General features: G+C 40.8%; 1 protein-coding gene across 1 annotated transcript; it reads left to right on the top strand.

The window, feature by feature from the left end:
- Positions 1 to 931: 931 nt before the first annotated feature.
- LOC146717076 (uncharacterized) lies at positions 932 to 15,887 on the top strand. The gene is made up of 17 exons (XM_085471503.1): positions 932 to 991; positions 1,100 to 1,208; positions 1,315 to 1,437; positions 1,516 to 1,626; positions 1,905 to 1,976; positions 2,082 to 2,213; positions 2,334 to 2,405; positions 2,642 to 2,749; positions 3,119 to 3,203; positions 3,325 to 3,538; positions 5,798 to 7,601; positions 7,708 to 7,881; positions 8,097 to 8,270; positions 13,358 to 13,531; positions 13,792 to 13,962; positions 14,075 to 14,121; positions 14,281 to 15,887. The coding sequence occupies exons 2-17, from the start codon at positions 1,126 to 1,128 to the stop codon at positions 14,862 to 14,864; spliced, it is 4,128 nt and encodes a 1,375-aa protein (XP_085327629.1). The 5' UTR covers positions 932 to 991; positions 1,100 to 1,125; the 3' UTR covers positions 14,865 to 15,887.
- The last annotated feature ends 4,914 nt before the right edge of the window (positions 15,888 to 20,801 follow it).

Below are 20,801 nucleotides of genomic sequence, written 5' to 3'. Positions count from 1 at the left end.
GTGGCTGGCCTCTCCCTTAGAGATAGGGTGAGAAGTTCGGCCAGAGTAGAGCAGCTGCTGCTCCACATCGAAAGGAGCCAGCTGAGGTGGTTCGGGCATCTGACAAGGATGCCCCCTGGGCGCCTCCTGGGTGAGGTCTTCCAGGCATGCCCCACCGGGAGGAGGCCCCGGGGCAGACCCAGGACACGCTGGAGAGATTATATCTCTCGGCTGGCCTGGGAACGCCTTGGAGTTCCCCCAGATAAGCTGGAGGAGGTGGCTGGGGAGAGGGAGGTCTGGGCCTCTTTGCTTAGGCTGCTGCCCCCGCGACCCGGCCTCGGATAAAGCGGATGAAGATGGATGGATGGATGGTGGACTCAGGTCTGGTAGGATACAGCACTTAGTTGTTTTGGGTGTTGGTGTTAGTGTGGCAGACGCAAAGTTCAAGGAGAAGAGACGATTTGTCTGCTTGGCTGACAAATAAAACCGGTGAAACTATGAGACACACTTTGACTTATTGTGGCTGCAAAATTTTAAATTTTGTGGGTTGTTTTTTTTTTTTTTTTTTTTATTATCCTTCCCTCTCTGTAACTTCTGCCTTCATTTTTAATGCACGTCTCAGGAGTTTGCTGTGGACACTGAGAAGAATAGTAGCACGTGGAACAAAAGGAAAACATTTCTACACTGTGAAGTGTTTGGTCAAACTGAGGCACTCGGTATAAACTGTAGGCAAAAAGTTTCATTTTTAAAGTTATGAACAAACTTTGATGGAGTGACATGAAGCACAGTAAAGTAGCTCTTTTTTATGTTTTTGTGGATGAATTTCTTGGCCCATTTAAAAATCCTGCCTATCCTGCCCACTCCAGCCTAGCAGGGGGCAGTATTGCTCCTATATGTTTAAAAGAATAAAAGAAGAGTCGTAGCAGCCTGCAGTGACGTCATCGCTTCCTGGTTATTATTTACTTTCATTTTATGTCTTTGTGAAGCTGCAGATGATTGTCTCCGTGTAGAGGTGAGTAAGGCCTACGGTTCACTGCTGGGCTCTGACTCTGATTTGCTTCACTCAGAGCGGTGAGTTTGTGACACTCAGAATGAGGAGAAATCTTTTTTTTTTCTGCAGGTTTCTGTGCTTCAGCTGACTCTGTGATGTCGCTGTGTGAGAACAAAGTGGAGCTTCCTCCTCCCTCTAAAGCCACTCTGTGTGGAGACGAGATCACCAAAGCTCAGAGGTCAGATGACTTTCTTTACTGCCAGGGACTCTTCTGCATGCTACAGCTCTGCATTTAAATCACTGCACCATCATTTTTATTCACATGTAAAACTGTGTGTGTGAAGCCCAGAGAAGCAGCACAGACCCCACACAGCCCACCGTGAACCTGAACCCAACTGTATGTCCGTGATGAGCGACCAATCAAATGAGCGCTATATTGATTTCCAACAAGGAGCACAGGAAACAAAGTGAGTTTTTGTCAGCATTAAAACTTAACAGTTACGCTGAATATGTGACCTTTGAAACATTTATCAATATTTTATCAGGATACGTCAGAGAAAACAATCTCCTAAACCTGAACTCGTCTGTGTGTCCACGATGAGCAGCAGCTCAAATGAGCGATATATTGATTTCAAACAAGCACCAGTGGAGACAAGGTGAGTTGTTTAAATTTAAATTTATTTAGGCCAAAAATCTATCAAATCTACCTGCCCTTTGTGGAAAACGTACTTTCTCCTAAACCTAATAACTGGTTGTGCCACCCTTGGCAGCGTAGACTGCAGTCAAGTGTGTGCCAGAAACATGTAAATTTTACAAAGAAAAGGAGGCAAATACTTTTCAAACCACTGTATTTATTTATTATATTATTTTAATCTGTGACAGTTAAACTGAATTTGTGACCTTTGATACATTTCCTATTGTTCCCCGGACCCAGCTGTGTGTCAATGATGAGCGACCAGTCCAATGAGCGACATATTGACTTCAAACAAGGATCACAAGACACAAAGTGAGTTGTTGTCAGCATTAAAACTTAACAATTTATTCTCTATTAAAATGTTTTACAGTTAAGCTGAATGTGTGACCTTTGATACATTTACCGATATTTTATCAGGAAACATCGGAGAAAAAAATCTCCTAAACCTGAACCCGTCTGTGTGTCCACGATGAGCAGCAGCTCAAATGAGCGATATATTGATTTCAGCCGAGATACAGAGAACAGTCAGAACCTGCCTGCTAATGAAGGGTAAGGATGGAAAGCTACCAGAAATATTTAACTGGACTTTAGCAAATAAAACATTTTAACCAGGAGTTAATTAACTTCATGCTGTTCATTGTAATTATGTGTTTTCTTGCCCATATGCAGCTGGTTATCCTTCATAAAGAACTGGATCATGGATGCGATCGTGAATTTATTACAAAGATTATTTGTGAAACAGTAAGTCGTTGCATTACATCTTACTAATTATTCATTGTTTTTGTCTCTACAGAGCTGCAAGGAGACGAAGCATGTGGTTGAGAATGTTGTGACTAAAAGAAACCTGAACATAGAGATGTAGTGGTAGCACATCTGTCCACCAAGCCAGACATCAGCTGTTTACAATAACATCTGTCACTCACTGCAGCCAAGGGGCATCTTTTCTTCTTCATTTAACCTTATCTGCTGTTATTCAGGTTACAACAGATACCAGCATCTTCTGAACCTGATTCATCAGCACCCACAACGTGCGATGAATCTGTTCTTCATAACTCCAGCGATGAACTCGACTCTGTTAACGAGGCGTAAGTACTTCAGGATGATAGTGAAAACTGAATACTAGAGCTCATCTTAGTGAAACGTTGAAGTTTCCAGTATAACCAGTCGGAGAACCTAAAGAGGAGCAGTAGGAGGTTGTAGATGACTTGCTTCAGAGAACTTCAGAAGTTTACAGTGAAGGAGGGGGAGTTAGTGCAAGCTGTTAGGACTAGACCCAGCTTAGGATGCTGAAAGATACAGAAACCTGTTAATTCTTAAAAGCTTCAGCATCACTCACTGCTCACAGTCACTCACATTCACTGTTTGAGACCAAATGTTACTAGATGGACCTTTGCCTTGTGGTTGTTTTTGTGTGAACAGATATGATGGGAGCTAATTTTTCACAATTCTTCCAGATTTGACGAGGAAAGTACAGAGGCTCCAAGTGATCAGCCTGCCCAGCAGCATCAATCACATCCGGACTCAGTCTTTATCTTTATGGTGTGTACAACAACTTCTTTTACATGTGTTTTATTCTCAGTCATCTCCATGCTGCACTTGTGTCTGATGGTCATTGTGATGATTTAAATCTGGTTTCATTAATTGTTATATCCTGTTCAAGCTGCTGGAGGACAACATTATCACTTTTGTGAAAAATGAGCTGAAGAAGATCCAGAAGGTGTTGTTTCCAGATAACTCAGAGAGTCAGATGGAGGAAGAGATGCTGCTGGGGGGCGAGGGTGAAGAACACAAGAACAGAGAGGCATTGGTGAAGCTCGCCCTGCATTTCCTGAGGAAAATGGAACAGAACGGCATGGCTGACTATCTGCAGAACAGTAAGTAAAATGAGCCTGATCAGTAAATGTGACAGATCATTGCAGTCATTTATCAGTGTTTTCATGGATGAGCAGTTGACAGAAATTGCACATTGTACTATATTTGATCTGTTTGGGTGCAATTATTTAAAAATTCAGTTCCTGAACCATATACCGATTCTGTCTTTTATTTAGAAAATTCCTCACTTAGCACATTAGCACTCATCACATTAGCAGTTTTGGTCCTAACCCCCCCCCCCCAAAAAAACCCTAATAACTGATTTTTGTGAGTGTAGAAATTCTTAAATAGGGCTGTGCAATATCATATTGTCTATGGTAAATATAAGTTAGTATGTGATATAAGGGTCGCATCATGATATAATTTCTACAGCAATGCAATTTAAGTTCCCTAGTGCATGAGACAAACCCAGGCATGTCTGCAAACTGTCAGCATCTAATAGCAATATAGTACCAAAGAAACAACGCTGCCCAAAAAATAACAAAGGAACGGGTTAATTCAACTTCTGGGGATTGTTTCAACTGCTTTGATGTTCAAGAAATAACAACAGGTGTACTAGAAGGGGAACAATGAGGCAACACCCAAAAGGTGGAGAAACTGACATTTTTCTCTCCTCATCCTTTCTGATGTTTTTTTTTTCACTGGTTTTGGATTTGGCTGGGGTCAGCGTCACTGGTGGTCCATATCCAGACCATTCAGAGACCTCCTATGCACTGAGTGGTCTTAGTTTTTTCACTAACTATGGCTGCCCATCTCTGAACCTGGTCTCAGTTTTTAGTTTACTTCCTGTTAAAAGTGAGTTTTTCCTTCCTACAGTCACCAAGTTGTTGCTCAAGGGGGCCGTTTGATTGTTGGAGTTTTCTCTGTATTATTGTAGGGTCTTTACCTTACAGTATAAAACAGGGGTGGGCAACTCCAGGCCTCGAGGGCCAGTGTCCTGCAGGTTTTAGATGTGTCCTTGATCCAACACAGCTGAATCAAATGGCTAAATTACCTCTTCAACATGTCTTGTAGTTCTCCAGAGGCCTAGTAATGAACTAATCCTTTAATTCAGGTGGGTTGAACCAGGGTGATATCTAAAACCTGCAGGACACTAGCCCTCGAGGCCTGGATTTGCCCACCCCTGGTATAAAATATAAAGCGCCTTGAGGTGACTACTGTTGTGTTTGGCACTGTATAAATAAAATTAAACTGCTTGGCGGGACATGGGCCCCCCTGGCACTGTTGGGCCCCTGCTGCGGGGTGGATGGCACTTGGGTCTCGGGTCTGTGTGCCTGGAGCTCAGACTGCTCTGGTGGAGCCTGCGGGGCTCTCCTCTGCTCTTCTCTGAGTAGGGGTTGCGGTTGTCCCTGCAATGGCCGTCCTCGGGCTCAGGCTCTCTCTCCCTCTCCTTCTGTTAACTTTTTGACAGTTTCTCTTTCTTGTTATGCAAAATATGTTTCATAATGTGATATTATTGTGCAGTTCCTAAAGAATTACCAGTTTTAGTTACTTTAGGTGTTGTTAAAATAAAGTATTTAGCAGTTGTTTTATACTGAAATTTCCAGTGAAAACACTACCTGAGCTACATTTATGCTTACGTGTCACTACTATTGCGCTGCTGCTGCTGGTACCTTGTTTCAGTAGATTTAGACTTCAAATTAGGTGGTCTATAATTGGTTACAGTAACACATTAAAAAAGAAGGATATGAAATGTCCTTTATTTACTTGCACTTATAAATTGCGCTGCCTGCAAGGATCAATAAAATGCTCAGTATCTTTTTTTAAGGAGTTTTGTCACATGACACCATGCAGAGGTTGCTCAAGTGTCATCCACCACATTGGACTTGAATCACAGTTGCTATGGAAAAATGTGAAAATAACCTAGGTTACACTCTCATTCCCAAAATAGGAACTGAACAGTTTAGATTAAATGAGAATCTCTTCTAAGTGTATCCAATAACACTAAACGAACAAGAAATTATACTACACTGTTTTTTTTGGGGGTTTTTTTCAAATTCGTTTTTTTTTTTTACTTTAATTAAATTACTGGTTCATTTACTCTTTTATTGATAACAAGAGAAGAACCATAACAGCATATTCTGTTGTACTTCATTATATTTCTGCTACCTTCTGAATTCTTCTGCCATTATTATCCCAAGATGGGAAAATAACAGCACCTACTGTTCACAAGGCATATACAGTACTGTTACAACTGTAAACTTTGTTTGTGCTTTTATTTGGTAGATTTTTGCTCACTGATGCAATTTCTGTCCATTTAGAACTTTTTGCTCCACAATGTCAACGTAAACTTAAAAGTAATCTGAAGAAGAAGTCCCAGTGTGTGTTTGAGGGGATCGCTAAAGCAGGAAACCCAACCCTTCTGAATCAGATCTACACTGAGCTCTACATCACAGAGGGAGGGACTGCAGAAGTCAATAATGAACATGAGGTCAGACAGCTCGCAACAGCATCCAGGAAGCCAGACAGATCAGAAACAACAATCAGACGAGAAGACATCTTTAAAAAGTCACCTGGAAGAGATGAACCAATCAGAACAGTGCTGACAAAAGGAGTGGCTGGCATTGGGAAAACAGTCTTAATTCAAAAGTTTACGCTAGACTGGGCTGAAGAACAAGCTAACCAGGACATCCAGTTTACATTTCCATTTACATTCAGAGAGCTGAATGTGTTGAAAGAGAAAAAGTTCAGCTTGGTGGGACTTGTTCATCACTTCTTTACTGAAACCAAAAAAGCAGGAATTTACTGGTTTGAACACTTCCAAGTTGTGTTCATCTTGGATGGTCTGGATGAGTGTCGACTTCCTCTGGACTTCCACCGCAGTGAAACTCTAACTGATATTACACAGTCCGCCTCAGTGGGTGTGCTTCTTACAAACCTCATCAGGGGGAAACTGCTTCCCTCCGCTCATGTCTGGATAACCACACGGCCTGCAGCAGCCAGTCAGATTCCTCCTGAGTTTGTTCAGATGGTGACAGAAGTCAGAGGGTTCACCGATGAACAGAAGGAGGAGTACTTCAGGAAGAGATTCAGAGATGAGGAACAGGCCAGCAGGATCATCTCCCACATCAAATCATCACGAAGCCTCCACATCATGTGCCATATCCCAGTCTTCTGCTGGATCACTGCTACTGTTCTGGAGAATATGTTGAAAACCAGAGAGGGAGGAATATTACCTAAGACTCTGACTGAGATGTACATCTATTTCCTGGTGGTTCAGTCCAAAGTAAGGAAGATCAAGTATGATGGTGGTGCTGAGACAGATTGTCACTGGGGTCCAGAAAGCAAGAAGATGATTGAATCTCTGGGAAAACTGGCTTTTGACCAGCTAGAGAAAGGAAACCTGATCTTTTATGAATCAGACCTGACGGAGTGTGGCATTGATATTAGAGCAGCCTCAGTGTGCTCAGGAGTGTTCACACAGATCTTTAAAGAGGAAAAGGGGCTATATCAGAACCCAGTGTTCTGCTTCATCCATCTGAGCGTTCAGGAGTTTCTGGCTGCTCTTCATGTCCATCTGGCCTTCATCAACTCTGGAGTCAGCGTGCTACCAGAGGAACAAACAGCATCTCAGACATCTGAAACGCCTAAAAATAAGATTGTAAAAACAGACTTCTACCAACGTGCTGTGGACAATGCTTTGCAGAGTCCAAATGGACACCTGGACTTGTTCCTCCGCTTCCTCCTGGGTCTTTCATTGCAGTCAAATCAGGATCTTCTAAAAGGCCTGCAGACACAGACAGAAAGCAGTTCAGAAACCAATCAAAAAACAGTCCAGTACATTAAGATGAAGATAAGTGAGAATCTGTCTGCAGAAAAAAGCATCAATCTGTTCCACTGTCTCAATGAACTGAATGACCGTTCTCTAGTGGAGGAGATCCAACAGTCCCTGAGTTCAAGAACCCTCTCTGTGGATAAACTGTCTACTGCCCAGTGGTCAGCTCTGGTCTTCATCTTACTGTCATCAGAAAATGATCTGGATGAGTTTGTCCTGAAGAAATACTCTGCTTCGGAGGAGGCTCTTCTGAGGCTGCTGCCAGTGATCAAAGCCTCCAAAAAAGCCATGTAAGTACACAGACAGGTACACATTTATTGAAAACAGGAAAGCAGCATTTCTTTTGTTTCAGTATTTAAAAATCTGTTTGTTTGTTTTTTCACATTCTGTTTTTAGACTGACTGACTGTAACCTCTCAAAGACAAGCTGTGAAGCTCTGACTTCAGTTCTCAGTAACCCAGTCTCTAGTCTGCTTGAGCTAGACCTGAGTAACAACACACTGCAGAATTCTGGGGTGAAAGCACTTTCTGTTGAACTGGGGAGCCCACACTGGAAACTGGAGACTCTAAGGTATGGATAAATAATATAAATAACTGATATGGTCAGATCAGACATGTAACAATCTTTAACCTGTGAAAAAACAGGTTATGGAATCACAATGAGTGTCATGTGTCCTCCCTCTTTCATCCCTAACTAAGCACCATCCTTTACAAATTTTTCAGCTCGGGATACTGAAAATAGAAAATGAAAATAAATTGGACTTGTGTTGTTTTCTTGTTCGGCAGACTGTCAGGCTGTCAGATTACAGAGGATGGCTGTAGGTATCTTGTCTCAGCTCTCAACTCTAACCTTACCCACTTGAAAGAACTGGACTTGAGCTACAATAATCCAGGGGACTCAGGAGTACAACTGTTGTCAGATGGACTAGAGCATTCGTTACGAAAGTTAGAAACTCTGAGGTCAGTTCTTATGATTATTTTTAATTTTTCTCTTTTTGGTATCTTTGTTTCCTTTTTGAGGATTTTCAGTGTGTGCAAAAAACTCTGCTCTTTACATATTCAATTCAATTTTATTTATATAGCGCCAAATCACAACAACAGTCGCCTCAAGGCACTTTATATTGTACAGTAGATACAGAGGAAAAACCCAACAATCATATGACCCCCTATGAGCAAGCACTCTGGCGACAGTGGAAAGGAAAAACTCCCTTTTAACAGGAAGAAACCTCCAGCAGAACCATGCTCAGGGAGGGGCGGGGTCATCTGCTGCCACTGGTTGGGGTGAGAGAAGGAAGACATGATGAAATACATGCTGTGGAAGAGAGACAGAGGTTAATAACAGATATGATTCAATGCCGAGAGGTCTATTAACACATAGTGAGTGAGAAAGGTGACTGGAAAGGAAAACTCAGTGCATCATGGGAATCCCCCAGCAGCCTACGTCTATTGCAGCATAACTATGGGAGGATTCAGGGTCACCTGATCCAGCCCTAACTATATGCTTTAGCAAAAAGGAAAGTTTGAAGCCTAATCTTAAAAGTAGAGATCGTGTCTGTCTCCCGAATCCAAATTGGAAGCTGGTTCCACAGAAGAGGGGCCTGAAAACTGAAGGCTCTCCCTCCCGTTCTACTTTTAAATACTTTAGGAACAACAAGTAAGCCTGCAGTGTGAGAGCAAAGTGCTCTAATAGGGTAATATGGTACTACAAGGTCATTACGATAAGATGGGACCTGATTATTTAAGACCTTGTATGTGAGGAGCAGGATTTTGAATTCAATTCTGGATTTAATAGGAAGCCAATGAAGGGAAGCCAAAACAGGAGAAATCTGCTCTCTCTTTCTAGTCCCTGTCAGTACTCTTGCTGCAGCATTTTGGATTAACTGAAGGCTTTTCAGGGAGTTTTTTGGACATCCTGATAATAATGAATTGCAGTAGTCCAGCCTAGAAGTAATAAATGCATGAACTATTTTTTCAGCATCACCCTGAGACAGGATATTTCTAACTCTCGAGATGTTGTGCAAATGGAAGAAAGCAGTCTTACATATTTGTTTAATATGTGTATTGAAGGACATGTCTTGGTCAAAAACGACCCCAAGGTTCCTCACAGTGTTACTGGAGGCCAAGGTAATGCCATCTAGAGTAAGAATCTGGTTAGATATCACATTTTTAAGATTTTCAGGGCCAAGTAAAATGACCTCAGTTTTATCTGAATTAAGAAGCAGAAAGTTAGCGGCCATCCAGGTCTTTATGTCTTTAAGACATTCCCGCAGTTTAACTAATTGGTGTGTGTTATCTGACTTCATGGACAGATAGAGCTGGGTGTCATCAGCATAGCAGTGAAAATGTATGCTATGACTTCTGATGATGCTGCCTAAGGGAAGCATGTATAATGTAAACAGAATTGGTCCTAGCACTGAACCCTGTGGAACTCCATAACTGACCTTAGTGTGTGAAGAGGACTCTCCATTTACATGCACAAATTGGAGTCTATTAGATAGATATGATACAAACCACTGCAGCGCAGTACCTGAAATACCTACAGTGTGCTCTAATCGTGCTAATAGAATATTATGCTCAACAGTATCGAACGCTGCGCTGAGGTCTAGCAGGACAAGCGGAGAGATGAGTCCACTGTCAGAGGCCATAAGAAGATCATTTGTAACCTTCACTAAAGCTGTTTCTGTGCTGTGATGAGCTCTGAAACCTGATTGAAACTCTTCAAATAAGCCATTCCTCTGCAGATGATGTTAGCTGTTTGACAACTACTCTTTCGAGGATTTTTGATATGAAAGGAAGGTTGGAGATTGGCCTATAATTAGCTAAGACTGCTGGGTCTAGAGATGGCTTTTTAAGTAAGGGTTTAACTACTGCCAGCTTGAAGGCCTGTGGTACATAGCCGATTATTAGAGATGAGTTGATCATATTTAGGATTGAAGAATTAATTAATGGCAGGACTTCTTTGAGCAATTTTGTAGGAATGGGGGTCTAAAAGACATGTTGATGGTTTGGAGGAAGTAATTATTCAAGTTAACTCAGAAAGATCAATTGGAGAAAAATAGTCTAACTTAACATCAATGGTACTAAGAGTAGCTGTAGATAATATTACATCTGCGGGATGATTATTGGTAATTTTTTCTCTAATGATAAAAATTTTATTTGTGAAGAAGTTCATGAAGTCATTACTAGTTAATGTTAAAGGGATGGTTGGCTCAACTTTTTGTTTTTGGAGCTCTGACTTTTTGTCAGCCTGGCTACAGAGCTGAAGAGAAACCTGGGGTTGTTCTTATTTTCTTCAATCAGTGATGAATAGTAAAATGTTCTGGCTTTGCGGAGGGCTTTCATATAAAGCAACAAACTATTTCTCCAGGCTAAATGATGATCCTTTAAATTTGTGACACGCCATTTCCTCTCTAGCTTACGAGTTATCTGCTTTAGGCTACGTGTTTGGGAACTATACCACAGAGTCAGGTACTTCTGATTTGAGATCTTAGTTTTCACAGGAGCTACAGTATCCAGAGTCGTACGTAGTGAGGAGGTAAAATTATTAACAAGATAATCGACCTCTGTTGGAGTAGCGTTCAGATAGCTGCTCTGCTCTGTATTGGTACAGGGCATTGAAGATGATAACTGTAGGTGGATTATATTCTTAAACTTAGTTACAGCACTTTCAGAAAGACATCTACTGTGATAAAGTCTACTCTCCACTGCTGTGTAATCAATTATTGTAAATGTAAATGTTATCAGGAAATGATCAGACAGGAGAGGGTTTTCAGGAAACACTGTTAAATGTTCAGTTTCTATGCCATATGTTAAAACAAGATCTAGAGTGTGATTAAAGTGGTGGGTGGGTTCTTTTACATTTTGAGAGAAGCCAATTGAGTCTAATAACAGATTAAATGCCATGTTGAGGCTGTCACTTTTAGCATCTACATGATTGTTAAAATCACCCACAATAATTATGCTATCTGAGCTGAGCACTAAATCAGATAAAAAGTCTGAGAAATCAGACAGAAACTCTGTGTAAGGTCCAGGTGGACGATAGATGATAACAAGTAAGACTGGTTTCTGAGGTTTACAGCTGGGGTGGACAAGGCTAAGCATCAGGCTTTCAAATGAATTAAAAGTCTGTCTCAGTCTTTCGTTGATTGATAGGCTGGTGTGAAAAATTGCTGCCATACCGCCCCCTCTGCCTGTGCTTCGAGATTTCTGGTAGTTAGAATGACTCGGGGGTGTTGATTCATTTAAACTAACATAATCATCCTGCTGCAACCAGGTTTCTGTAAGGCAGAGTAAATCGATTTGCTGATCAATTATTAAGTCATGTACTAACAGGGACTTGGAGGAGAGAGACCTAATATTTAATAATCCACATTTCACTGTTTTACTCTTTGTTTCAGATGTGGATACTGTATTGTTCTTTCTTTGTGATTTTTTTATGTTTAAGTTGTTTATTGCTGGTTTTTAGTTTTTCGTCTGTTTGGGAGCTGACACAGTCTCAATGGAAATGGGGTTTTAGGGGGGTAACAGGAGGAGAGAAGCTGCAGAGAGGCGTGTAAGACTGCAACTCTGCTTCCTGGTCCCAACTCTGGATAGTCATATTTTGGGGGGTTTAATAAATTTGTCCATATTTCTAGAAATGAGAACTGCTCCAGCCAAAGTGGGATTAATGCCGTCTCTCCTAACAAGACCAGGTTTCCTCCAGAAGGTCTGCCAATTATCTATGAAGCCCACATCGTTTCTGGGACACCACTCAGACAGCCAGCAATTTAAGGAGAACATACGGCTAAACATGTCACTCCTGGTCTGATTGGGGAGGGGGAGTCTGACATTGCCACAGATTTTCATATAGCCACAGATTTATTGAAGGGGGGATGCCTTACAATATAAAGTGACTTGAGAACACTGTTGTTGTGATATGATGCTGTATAAATAAAACTGAATTAAATTGAATGTTGTGACTTTGAGGACTAGCTGTGGGAGTAAAACAGCACAGCAGAAAACTTTATCGATCCTTTAAAAGCAGATACAAGTACCAACATTTTTATATTTGGCCATCTGGAGCCATTTGAGTTACTTCATGATTGCTAATGGCATATAGAGCACTTAACCACAGTATACATGCTTGCATAAATCAAATATATTTATTCAATTTATGGGTACATGGTTTTCTTAATTCAGTTATTTATACAAGATATTATCTAAAAATTCTCTCAGTGCCTTTTAAATCACAAGGTATGAATTCTGAACTAGTGCTGTCCCCTGAAAAGTTCAGCTTACTGTGCTTTACCCTTACCTAATTTGATCCTGTGTAAATTGTCTGGGATGTGATTTCAACAAAACATCTACCTGTATTTGTACATCACTATGACCCTCATAGAAAATTATGGGAAAAAATGTATTGTACAGTAGAGTTTGTAAATAATCTGAGCCTATTATTTACAAATAATCTGAGACTTTTAAAGTATCTGTATAAAAATGTATGATTTGACAGTAAGATAACTTAAAAGCCAATTTTGTTTTCTAATATGTTGCGCCAGACCCTAAACACTGCTCAAAATCTACTAAGGGATTCATGCAGAGGAACAAGTACAATGTTCTGGAATGGCCATCTCAGTCCCCAGACCTGAATATTATTGAAAATCTATGGTGTGACTGTCCATGCTCGGAAACCATCAAACCTGACTGAACTGGATATGTTTTGTAAAGACGAAAGGTCCAAAATACCTTCAACCAGAATCCAGACTCTCATTGGAAGCTATAAGAAGTGTTTGGAGGCATTATTTCTGCAAAAGGAGGATCTACTAAATATTGATGTAATTTTTCTGTTGGGGTGCCCAAATTTATGCACCTGCCTAATTTAGTTTAAGTAACTATTGCACACTATTGCTGATCCAAACAACCAATGATTTATGAAGGAAAAACATGAAAATTATCAGGAGTGCCCAAACTTTTGCATACCACTGTAGTTGATAAGATTTTATGCTCATTTTTAGATTATTTGTTTATTCAAACCAATCATTGTGTCCTATTCATTATTGTCTTTTCAGACTGAGTGTCTGCAACCTGTCAGAAAAAAGCTGTGAAGCTCTTTCTCCAGCTCTCTCCTGCCAGTCATCGAGTCTGAGAGAGCTGGACCTGAATAACAACAACCTGAAGGATACAGGAGTGAAGGCACTGTCCACTGGACTGGAAAGTCAACACTGCAAACTGGAAACTCTCAGGTTAAGATTAGCCTCTGAAATCAGTATTTACACTGTGAATTAAGATGACTGTTTCTCTGCTTACATTGTTATATTATAATATTTATTTTTATTACGTTTTCTATTGGGACACCTGATTATTGGTTGAAGTTAATGGTCTGGATTATAATTAAAGAAACAAAATGTGATGATAATAATCAGCTTAATTAAATGATAGATCACAGTACGTCAGCGTTTTGTTGCTTTAGTAGCTTATCCAGCCTCATTTTGTGTGCCTCCAGGCTTTCGGGCTGCTTGATCACAAAGGATGGCTGTGCTTCTCTGGCCTCAGCTCTGAACTCCAACACCTCTCATCTGAAAGTGCTGGACTTGAGTTACAATCATCCAGAGGATGCAGGAGTAGAGCTTCAGACTGGAGTAAAGGATCAACGCTGGAAACTGGAAAACCTAAGGTCGATGAGATGACATTATTGTTAATGACTGAGCACAATGGGTGTTGATACACTGGATGTAATTTCTGTTTTTGCATGTTGAAAGATATGGTGCTGATATTTGTCATTTCAGGGTGGAACCTGCTGGAGCAGAGTGGTTGAAACCAGGATTGAAGAAGTGTAAGTGTTTTGTTTTTTTAATTCATAAAGATAAAACAGTAAATATTAAGCTGTCTTTATATTTTGGTGTCATTCTCTTAAGATTATCACTGATATTGTGAAGTGTTAAAGGAACAGCTGGTAGATTAACTCCAGCTGCATTGTCTCTTTTCTTGACAGATCTCTCTAAACTTACAGTCAACACAAATACAATAAACAAAAATCTCAAACTGTCTATGAATAACATGAAGGTGACACATACGAGAAACAACTTCATATATCCCGATCATGATGACAGATTTGTTGACTGGTGTCAGCTGCTGTGTAAAGATGTTTTACATGGTCTGTGTTACTGGGAGGTGGAGTGGACAGGTGAGGTTGACATATCAGTAAGTTACAGAGGAATTGCAAGGAAAGGAGAACGAAAAAACTGCAGATTTGGAGAGAATCCTCAGTCCTGGAGTCTGGACTGCTCTAATGCCCGCGGCTACACTGTGTATCACAATCAGAGAATATCAGTCATTCACCCCTCATCCTCCTTGTCCCCTTCCTGTGGCCCTAAGCGAGTAGCAGTGTATGTGGACTGTCCTGCTGGCACTCTGTCCTTCTACAATGTCTCCAGTGACTCTCTGATCCACCTCCACACCTTCAACACCACATTCACTGAACCTCTTTATCCTGGCTTTGGAGTCTGGCACCATTCATGTGGTTCCTCAGTGCGTCTGTGTTCTGTGCAGGTAGAAGTATCTCCTTCTGTTAGATAAGCTGTGTAACTGCAGATGCACAGACAAATCTGCAGGCTCTCATGGACTCAGAATCACGTTTAACGTCTACATGAGGGATTTCTTAAGAATTTAAAGATTGTGTCTCATTATTGCAGTGATTCTGTAACTGCTGAGTGTCTTTAGTGTCTTATGTGAACAATTCTGACCTGCCTGGTTGTTTAAAGATAGATGTCTTTCATGTTCACTCTCACTTTTTGTTTGAATATTTGGAGCATCTGTGTATGTTTTATAGTTTCACTTTTTTTTTTCTCTGAAATGAGACAAAATCAAAAACGTAAACTTTGAAGACCAAATGAAACTTTAAACGTTTATTTTACAACACTAGTTTATGTACATAGTATACATGCAGTATTATATAATTGATATAGAAGGGTGTGTTGTAGATATGTATAAATCATTTTATTTAGTATTAGAGGGGAAAAAACAACTCTTGAAATACACCTTCTGTCTTTGTGCTGTCTTGTTAGCACAACTGGTATTAGAAACAGACGACTCTGGAACGTATGTCGTTTTGTATTCAACACAAAGTGGGTTTCCTTGCCACCAGCAAGTTTCAAACAGTTGTTCACTGGTGTTACGGCCTTAGCTGGGCCTCCTCCTGAAGGTGCCTGTGTGGGCGTGTCACACTACCTCTTCTGCCTGAGGTGCCACTTTTCCCTTTTACACAGCTGACTCACGTCAGTAATTAAGGAGATTTAAGCCCAGGGAAAGGTGAGCTCTGGGCCAGAGTGCCGTTGCAGCTAGTGAGCTGTGCGTGTTTGTAGCTAGTGAGCTGTGTGTGTGTTTGTGAGTGGTTACAGCTAGTGAGCTGTGTTATTGTGGTTTACAGCTAGTGAGCTGCTCTCCTTCTTTTTGGCTTACGTTTTACTTTATTGACCAATGCCTGAGTTTGGTTTTTCTTAAATGGTGATAGCGGCTTGTCCGTCTCTTTTAGTTGAGTTTGAAAGGGAACTTTAATAAAACTCTTTGATTTAACCCTTTTGCCTCCTTGACTCCTTTTTCTGACCCGGTCACTTTTTGTTACTTTCCCCTCACCGCCTAGACCCCTCAGGGGAACGTAACACTGGCACAAACTGCTCAATCCAGAAAAACTAAAACTTCGTGAAATTCACCTCAAATATAAATGTGTTTGTATGGATTTGAATATTGCAAACAGAAATAATGTCCCAGGTTGAAGCTGAGTTGTTGTTAGCAATAAAAGACTACTTGCATAAATATACTGACATCTCAATGCAATAAAGGTTTCTTTAAAAAAGAAAAAAGTGAGTTAAATCACTTTTTTTTTTTTGTAAATTCAATTGCTTTATTGCAATTATAGGACAAAACTCCAAAAACAAACTTGCAAAAAAACAAGCTGAAACTAAAACTAAACTCTAAGAAACCTGGAGACAAGAGACTAGGAGCACAGAGGGAAACACACACAGCATGAGGGGGCGACGCAACACTGACAGAGAGAAAGACAGGGCTAAAATACACTGAGGGATAACAAGGGAATGGGACACAGGAGGAGAGCACAGCTGGGACTTATCACACTTGATGAGACTTTTTTTTTTTTTTTTTTTTTTGCCTGTCCCGTTTGGCTCTTTTGCCATCAGAATTATTGTCTAAAGGCAAAGAAAGATGCCCAACGGATTTACTTTGCCAAATGGACCATCCCAGCCTTGCTGTAATGGTCTATTTGATTCACCTTTTGTTTATTTTATTTTCACTTGCTAAATACGGGACAGACTTGACTGGGGAAAAGAAAGGGGAGAAAGAAAGAGGGAAAGAAAAACAGCGGGGAAGAGGGACGGGGATAAAGGGCAAAAAACAAAAACCAACAAAATAAGCAGACAAAAAAAATACATATAACAATCACCTGGATCACCTGTTGAGAAAGAAAAAAGAAAAGCAGAAGAAAAAAAAGAGCAACATAATAAACAACATCACGATGATCTATGTGATTATAACAGTAAATATTAAACATCATTGTGCAGCACGTAAGATCGACAGCGCACAGTGTGCTTTGAGGTAGGAGCCACAAAGGGTGTAGTTTGTGTGTGTGAGCACCCATGTGTACACCTGTGAGCATGAGCACGCTTGTATTTAAAAGGTTCCTTCATGTAATGATCTGCTAGAGGGTGTGGGGAGCCACAGCTCCGTCCTCCAGGGCATGAAGCAGGTATGGAGGAAATCAAAACTCCAGACATCCAGAGGCCCTCAGAACATAAGAGACCAAGGAAGATCAACAGAGGGGCAACCGCGCCACTATCTCAGAAAGAGCTGAGGAGAGCCCCAGATGAGGGGTCACTCAGCAGCCACGGAGCAGAAGCCAGGGGGGATTGCAGGGGGGATTACATACATATATATATATATATATATATACATACATACATACATACATACATACATACATACATACATACATACATACACACACACACACACACACACACACACACACACACACACACACACACACACACACACACACACAGGGGCAAAAAAGTATTTAGTCAGCCACCGATTGTGCAAGTTCCCCCACCTAAAATGATGACAGAGGTCAGTAATTTGCACCAGAGGTACACTTCAACTGTGAGAGACAGAATGTGAAAAAAAAAAAATCCATGAATTCACATGGTAGGATTTGTAAAGAATTTATTCGTAAATTAGGGTGGAAAATAAGTATTTGGTCAATAACAAAAATACAACTCAATACTTTGTAACATAACCTTTGTTGGCAATAACAGAGGTCAAACGTTTACTATAGGTCTTTACCAGGTTTGCACACACAGTAGCTGGTATTTTGGCCCATTCCTCCATGCAGATCTTCTCGAGAGCAGTGATGTTTTGGGGCTGTCGCCGAGCAACACCAGACTTTCAACTCCCACCACAGATTTTCTATGGGGTTGAGGTCTGGAGACTGGCTAGGCCACTCCAGGACTTTCAAATGCTTCTTACGGAGCCACTCCTTTGTTGCCCGGGCGGTGTGTTTTGGATCATTGTCATGTTGGAAGACCCAGCCTCGTTTCATCTTCAAAGTTCTCACTGATGGAAGGAGGTTTTGGCTCAAAATCTCACGATACATGGCCCCATTATTTCTGTCCTTAACACGGATCAGTCGTCCTGTCCCTTTGGCAGAAAAACAGCCCCATAGCATGATGTTTCCACCCCCATGCTTCACAGTAGGTATGGTGTTCTTGGGATGCAACTCAGTATTCGTCTTCCTCCAAACACAAAGAGTTGAGTTTATACCGAAAAGTTCTACTTTGGTTTCATCTGACCACATGACATTCTCCCAATCCTCTGCTGTATCATCCATGTGCTCTCTGGCAAACTTCAGACGGGCCTGGACATGCACTGGCTTCAGCAGCGGAACACGTCTGGCACTGCGGGATTTGATTCCCTGCCGTTGTAGTGTGTTACTGATGGTGACCTTTGTTACTTTGGTCCCAGCTCTCTGCAGGTCATTCACCAGGTCCCCCCGTGTGGTTTTTGGATCTTTGCTCACCGTTCTCATGATCATTTTGACCCCACGGGATGAGATCTTGCGTGGAGCCCCAGATCGAGGGAGATTATCAGTGGTCTTGTATGTCTTCCATTTTCTGATGATTGCTCCCACAGTTGATTTTTTCACACCAAGCTGCTTGCCTATTGTAGATTCACTCTTCCCAGTCTGGTGCAGGTCTACAATACTTTTCCTGGTGTCCTTCGAAAGCTCTTTGGTCTTGGCCATGGCGGAGTTTGGAGTCTGACTGTTTGGGGCTGTGGACAGGTGTCTTTTATACAGATGATGAGTTCAAACAGGTGCCATTCATACAGGTAACGAGTGGGGGACAGAAAAGCTTCTTACAGAAGACGTTACAGGTCTGTGAGAGCCAGAGATTTTCCTTGTTTGAGGTGACCAAATACTTATTTTCCACCCTGATTTACGAATAAATTCTTTACAAATCCTACCATGTGAATTCATGGATTTTTTTTTCACATTCTGTCTCTCACAGTTGAAGTGTACCTCTGGTGCAAATTACTGACCTCTGTCATCATTTTAAGTGGGGGAACTTGCACAATCGGTGGCTGACTAAATACTTTTTTGCCCCACTGTATATCAGAATCAGAATCAGAATGGGGTTTATTGCCAAATGTTGAGCAGGTTTACAACATTAGGAAATTGCTGCGGTGCTTCAGTGCAAACATAGTGTCATAAATAGCACTTAAATAGACATGGAAAAAAATAAAAGTAGGGATAAGAATTAAAAGTGCTACGTGGAAAGATATGTGCATGAGATATACATGAGATATATACATGAGAATAAGAATTAAGAGTGCTACGTTGAAAGGACCCTTTAGGGGTGCAACGATACAACGATACACAAAATTCACGGTTCGGTTCGGTTCGATACTTTGGTGTCACAGTTCGATATTTTTTCGATACAAAAAAATGTTCATGCCTTTTTAATTTGTCATTTATTAAGATTATAAATATATATTTTAACTCAAAAGTACAGTTTTTAAATTTAACCCTAACCCTTGTGCATGTTTTTTATTTTGACAGCGAATGCGCACCTGAGGACCACTTATGTGCAGCCCTGGTTATTTAGCTCGTCATATTGTAGCCACAGAAATTATTTTGTCCATGAAACCATAAAGCTGCACTCTCTTTTTGCCTTATAGTCTGATTTGTCATAACTTCTCCGTTTTGTGGTAAGCTTTTCTTTGGCTGTAACTTCTTCACCCTGACCTGTCTTATTTGGCTCAGCAGAACTAAAATATATATCCTGCTGCTTTTACACACGCACTCACATAAGCTCAGCGATTCTCTGCGCGATCAACCTCTCACATGTTTAAGCTTGCTGCGGGAGATTTCACTTGTCATGTTTGCATAGTAAGCTAACGATTAATAAGACGATGTCAGAGGAATTGGTGCACAAATTATCATCACTCACAGATCAGTGCTGTCGCTCTCTATACACAGTTCGCACGATTGCAAAGTGAAAGCAAAAAACAAGCGCAAATTCAAACGCGATTTCAATATGTCACATATTGACAGTGGCTCACCGATGCCAATGACATAATTACCCAGCTACATTTCTGAAAGAATGCAAAAGCATTGACATATATTTTTCCTTCCTACAATAGCCGGACGGGCAGGGCAGAGATAGATTTTGGTAGCCTGACTGTAGAGCTGGGCGATATGAGATTTTTTCATATCACGATATGTTTTTTTCATTTCAGGCGATAACGATATCTATCACGATATAAGCCAAATAACTATATTTGTAAGATTTAAATGTGCCGTTGCTCACAAGTAAAATGTGAAATAATCAGCAGCTTGTTTTTAAATATTTATTTCCCATAATAAGTTCAACAGGGTAGATGTACTTAAGGAACATGAGACTTTTTCAGCTAAATAAAGGCAAATATTGCAAACTACACAAAAGGCAGCCGCTAAAGCGTTTAAGTTTCAAAATAGAACAAATGAAACAGACTAAATTGTCAATTCCACTTAGAAATAAAGTATTAATTCTAAAAATAAATCTTAGTTTGTTTTACAGAAGAACAGACAAAACTGACTAACTTTTGTCAATATCAAATAAACTGAGAACTAAAAGGAAATTTTCAATCTCTCCTTGTTGTATAGCTGAGCTTTTCAAACAGTTGTAACAGTTACTTTAGTCTGACAAAAGCCGAATGATGAATTAGCGCTTCCAGTCAGAGACTGAGGCTACGTCCACACGTACACGGGTGTTTTTGAAAACGGAGATTTTCCGTTTTCGTTTTGAAAAATAATCCCGTCCACACATAAAGGCAGAAATGAAGGAAAACGCTGCTATGAACATGCCAAAGCAGCAGGTGGCGCTAGATTCCTAACCGTGCAGAAATGTTGGCCAATCAGAAGTCTAGAAGCCTCGGTGGGAAAAAGTAAACAAAGCTGGGGCA

This window comes from Copadichromis virginalis, linkage group LG2, assembly GCF_057382275.1.
Source record: "Copadichromis virginalis isolate Kocher_CV1m ecotype Utaka linkage group LG2, C_Virginalis_male_GT1.1, whole genome shotgun sequence".
Taxonomy (NCBI): domain Eukaryota; kingdom Metazoa; phylum Chordata; class Actinopteri; order Cichliformes; family Cichlidae; genus Copadichromis; species Copadichromis virginalis.
The sequence above is the reverse complement of the archived record's forward strand: the minus strand, read 5'-3'. Positions and strand labels throughout refer to the sequence as shown.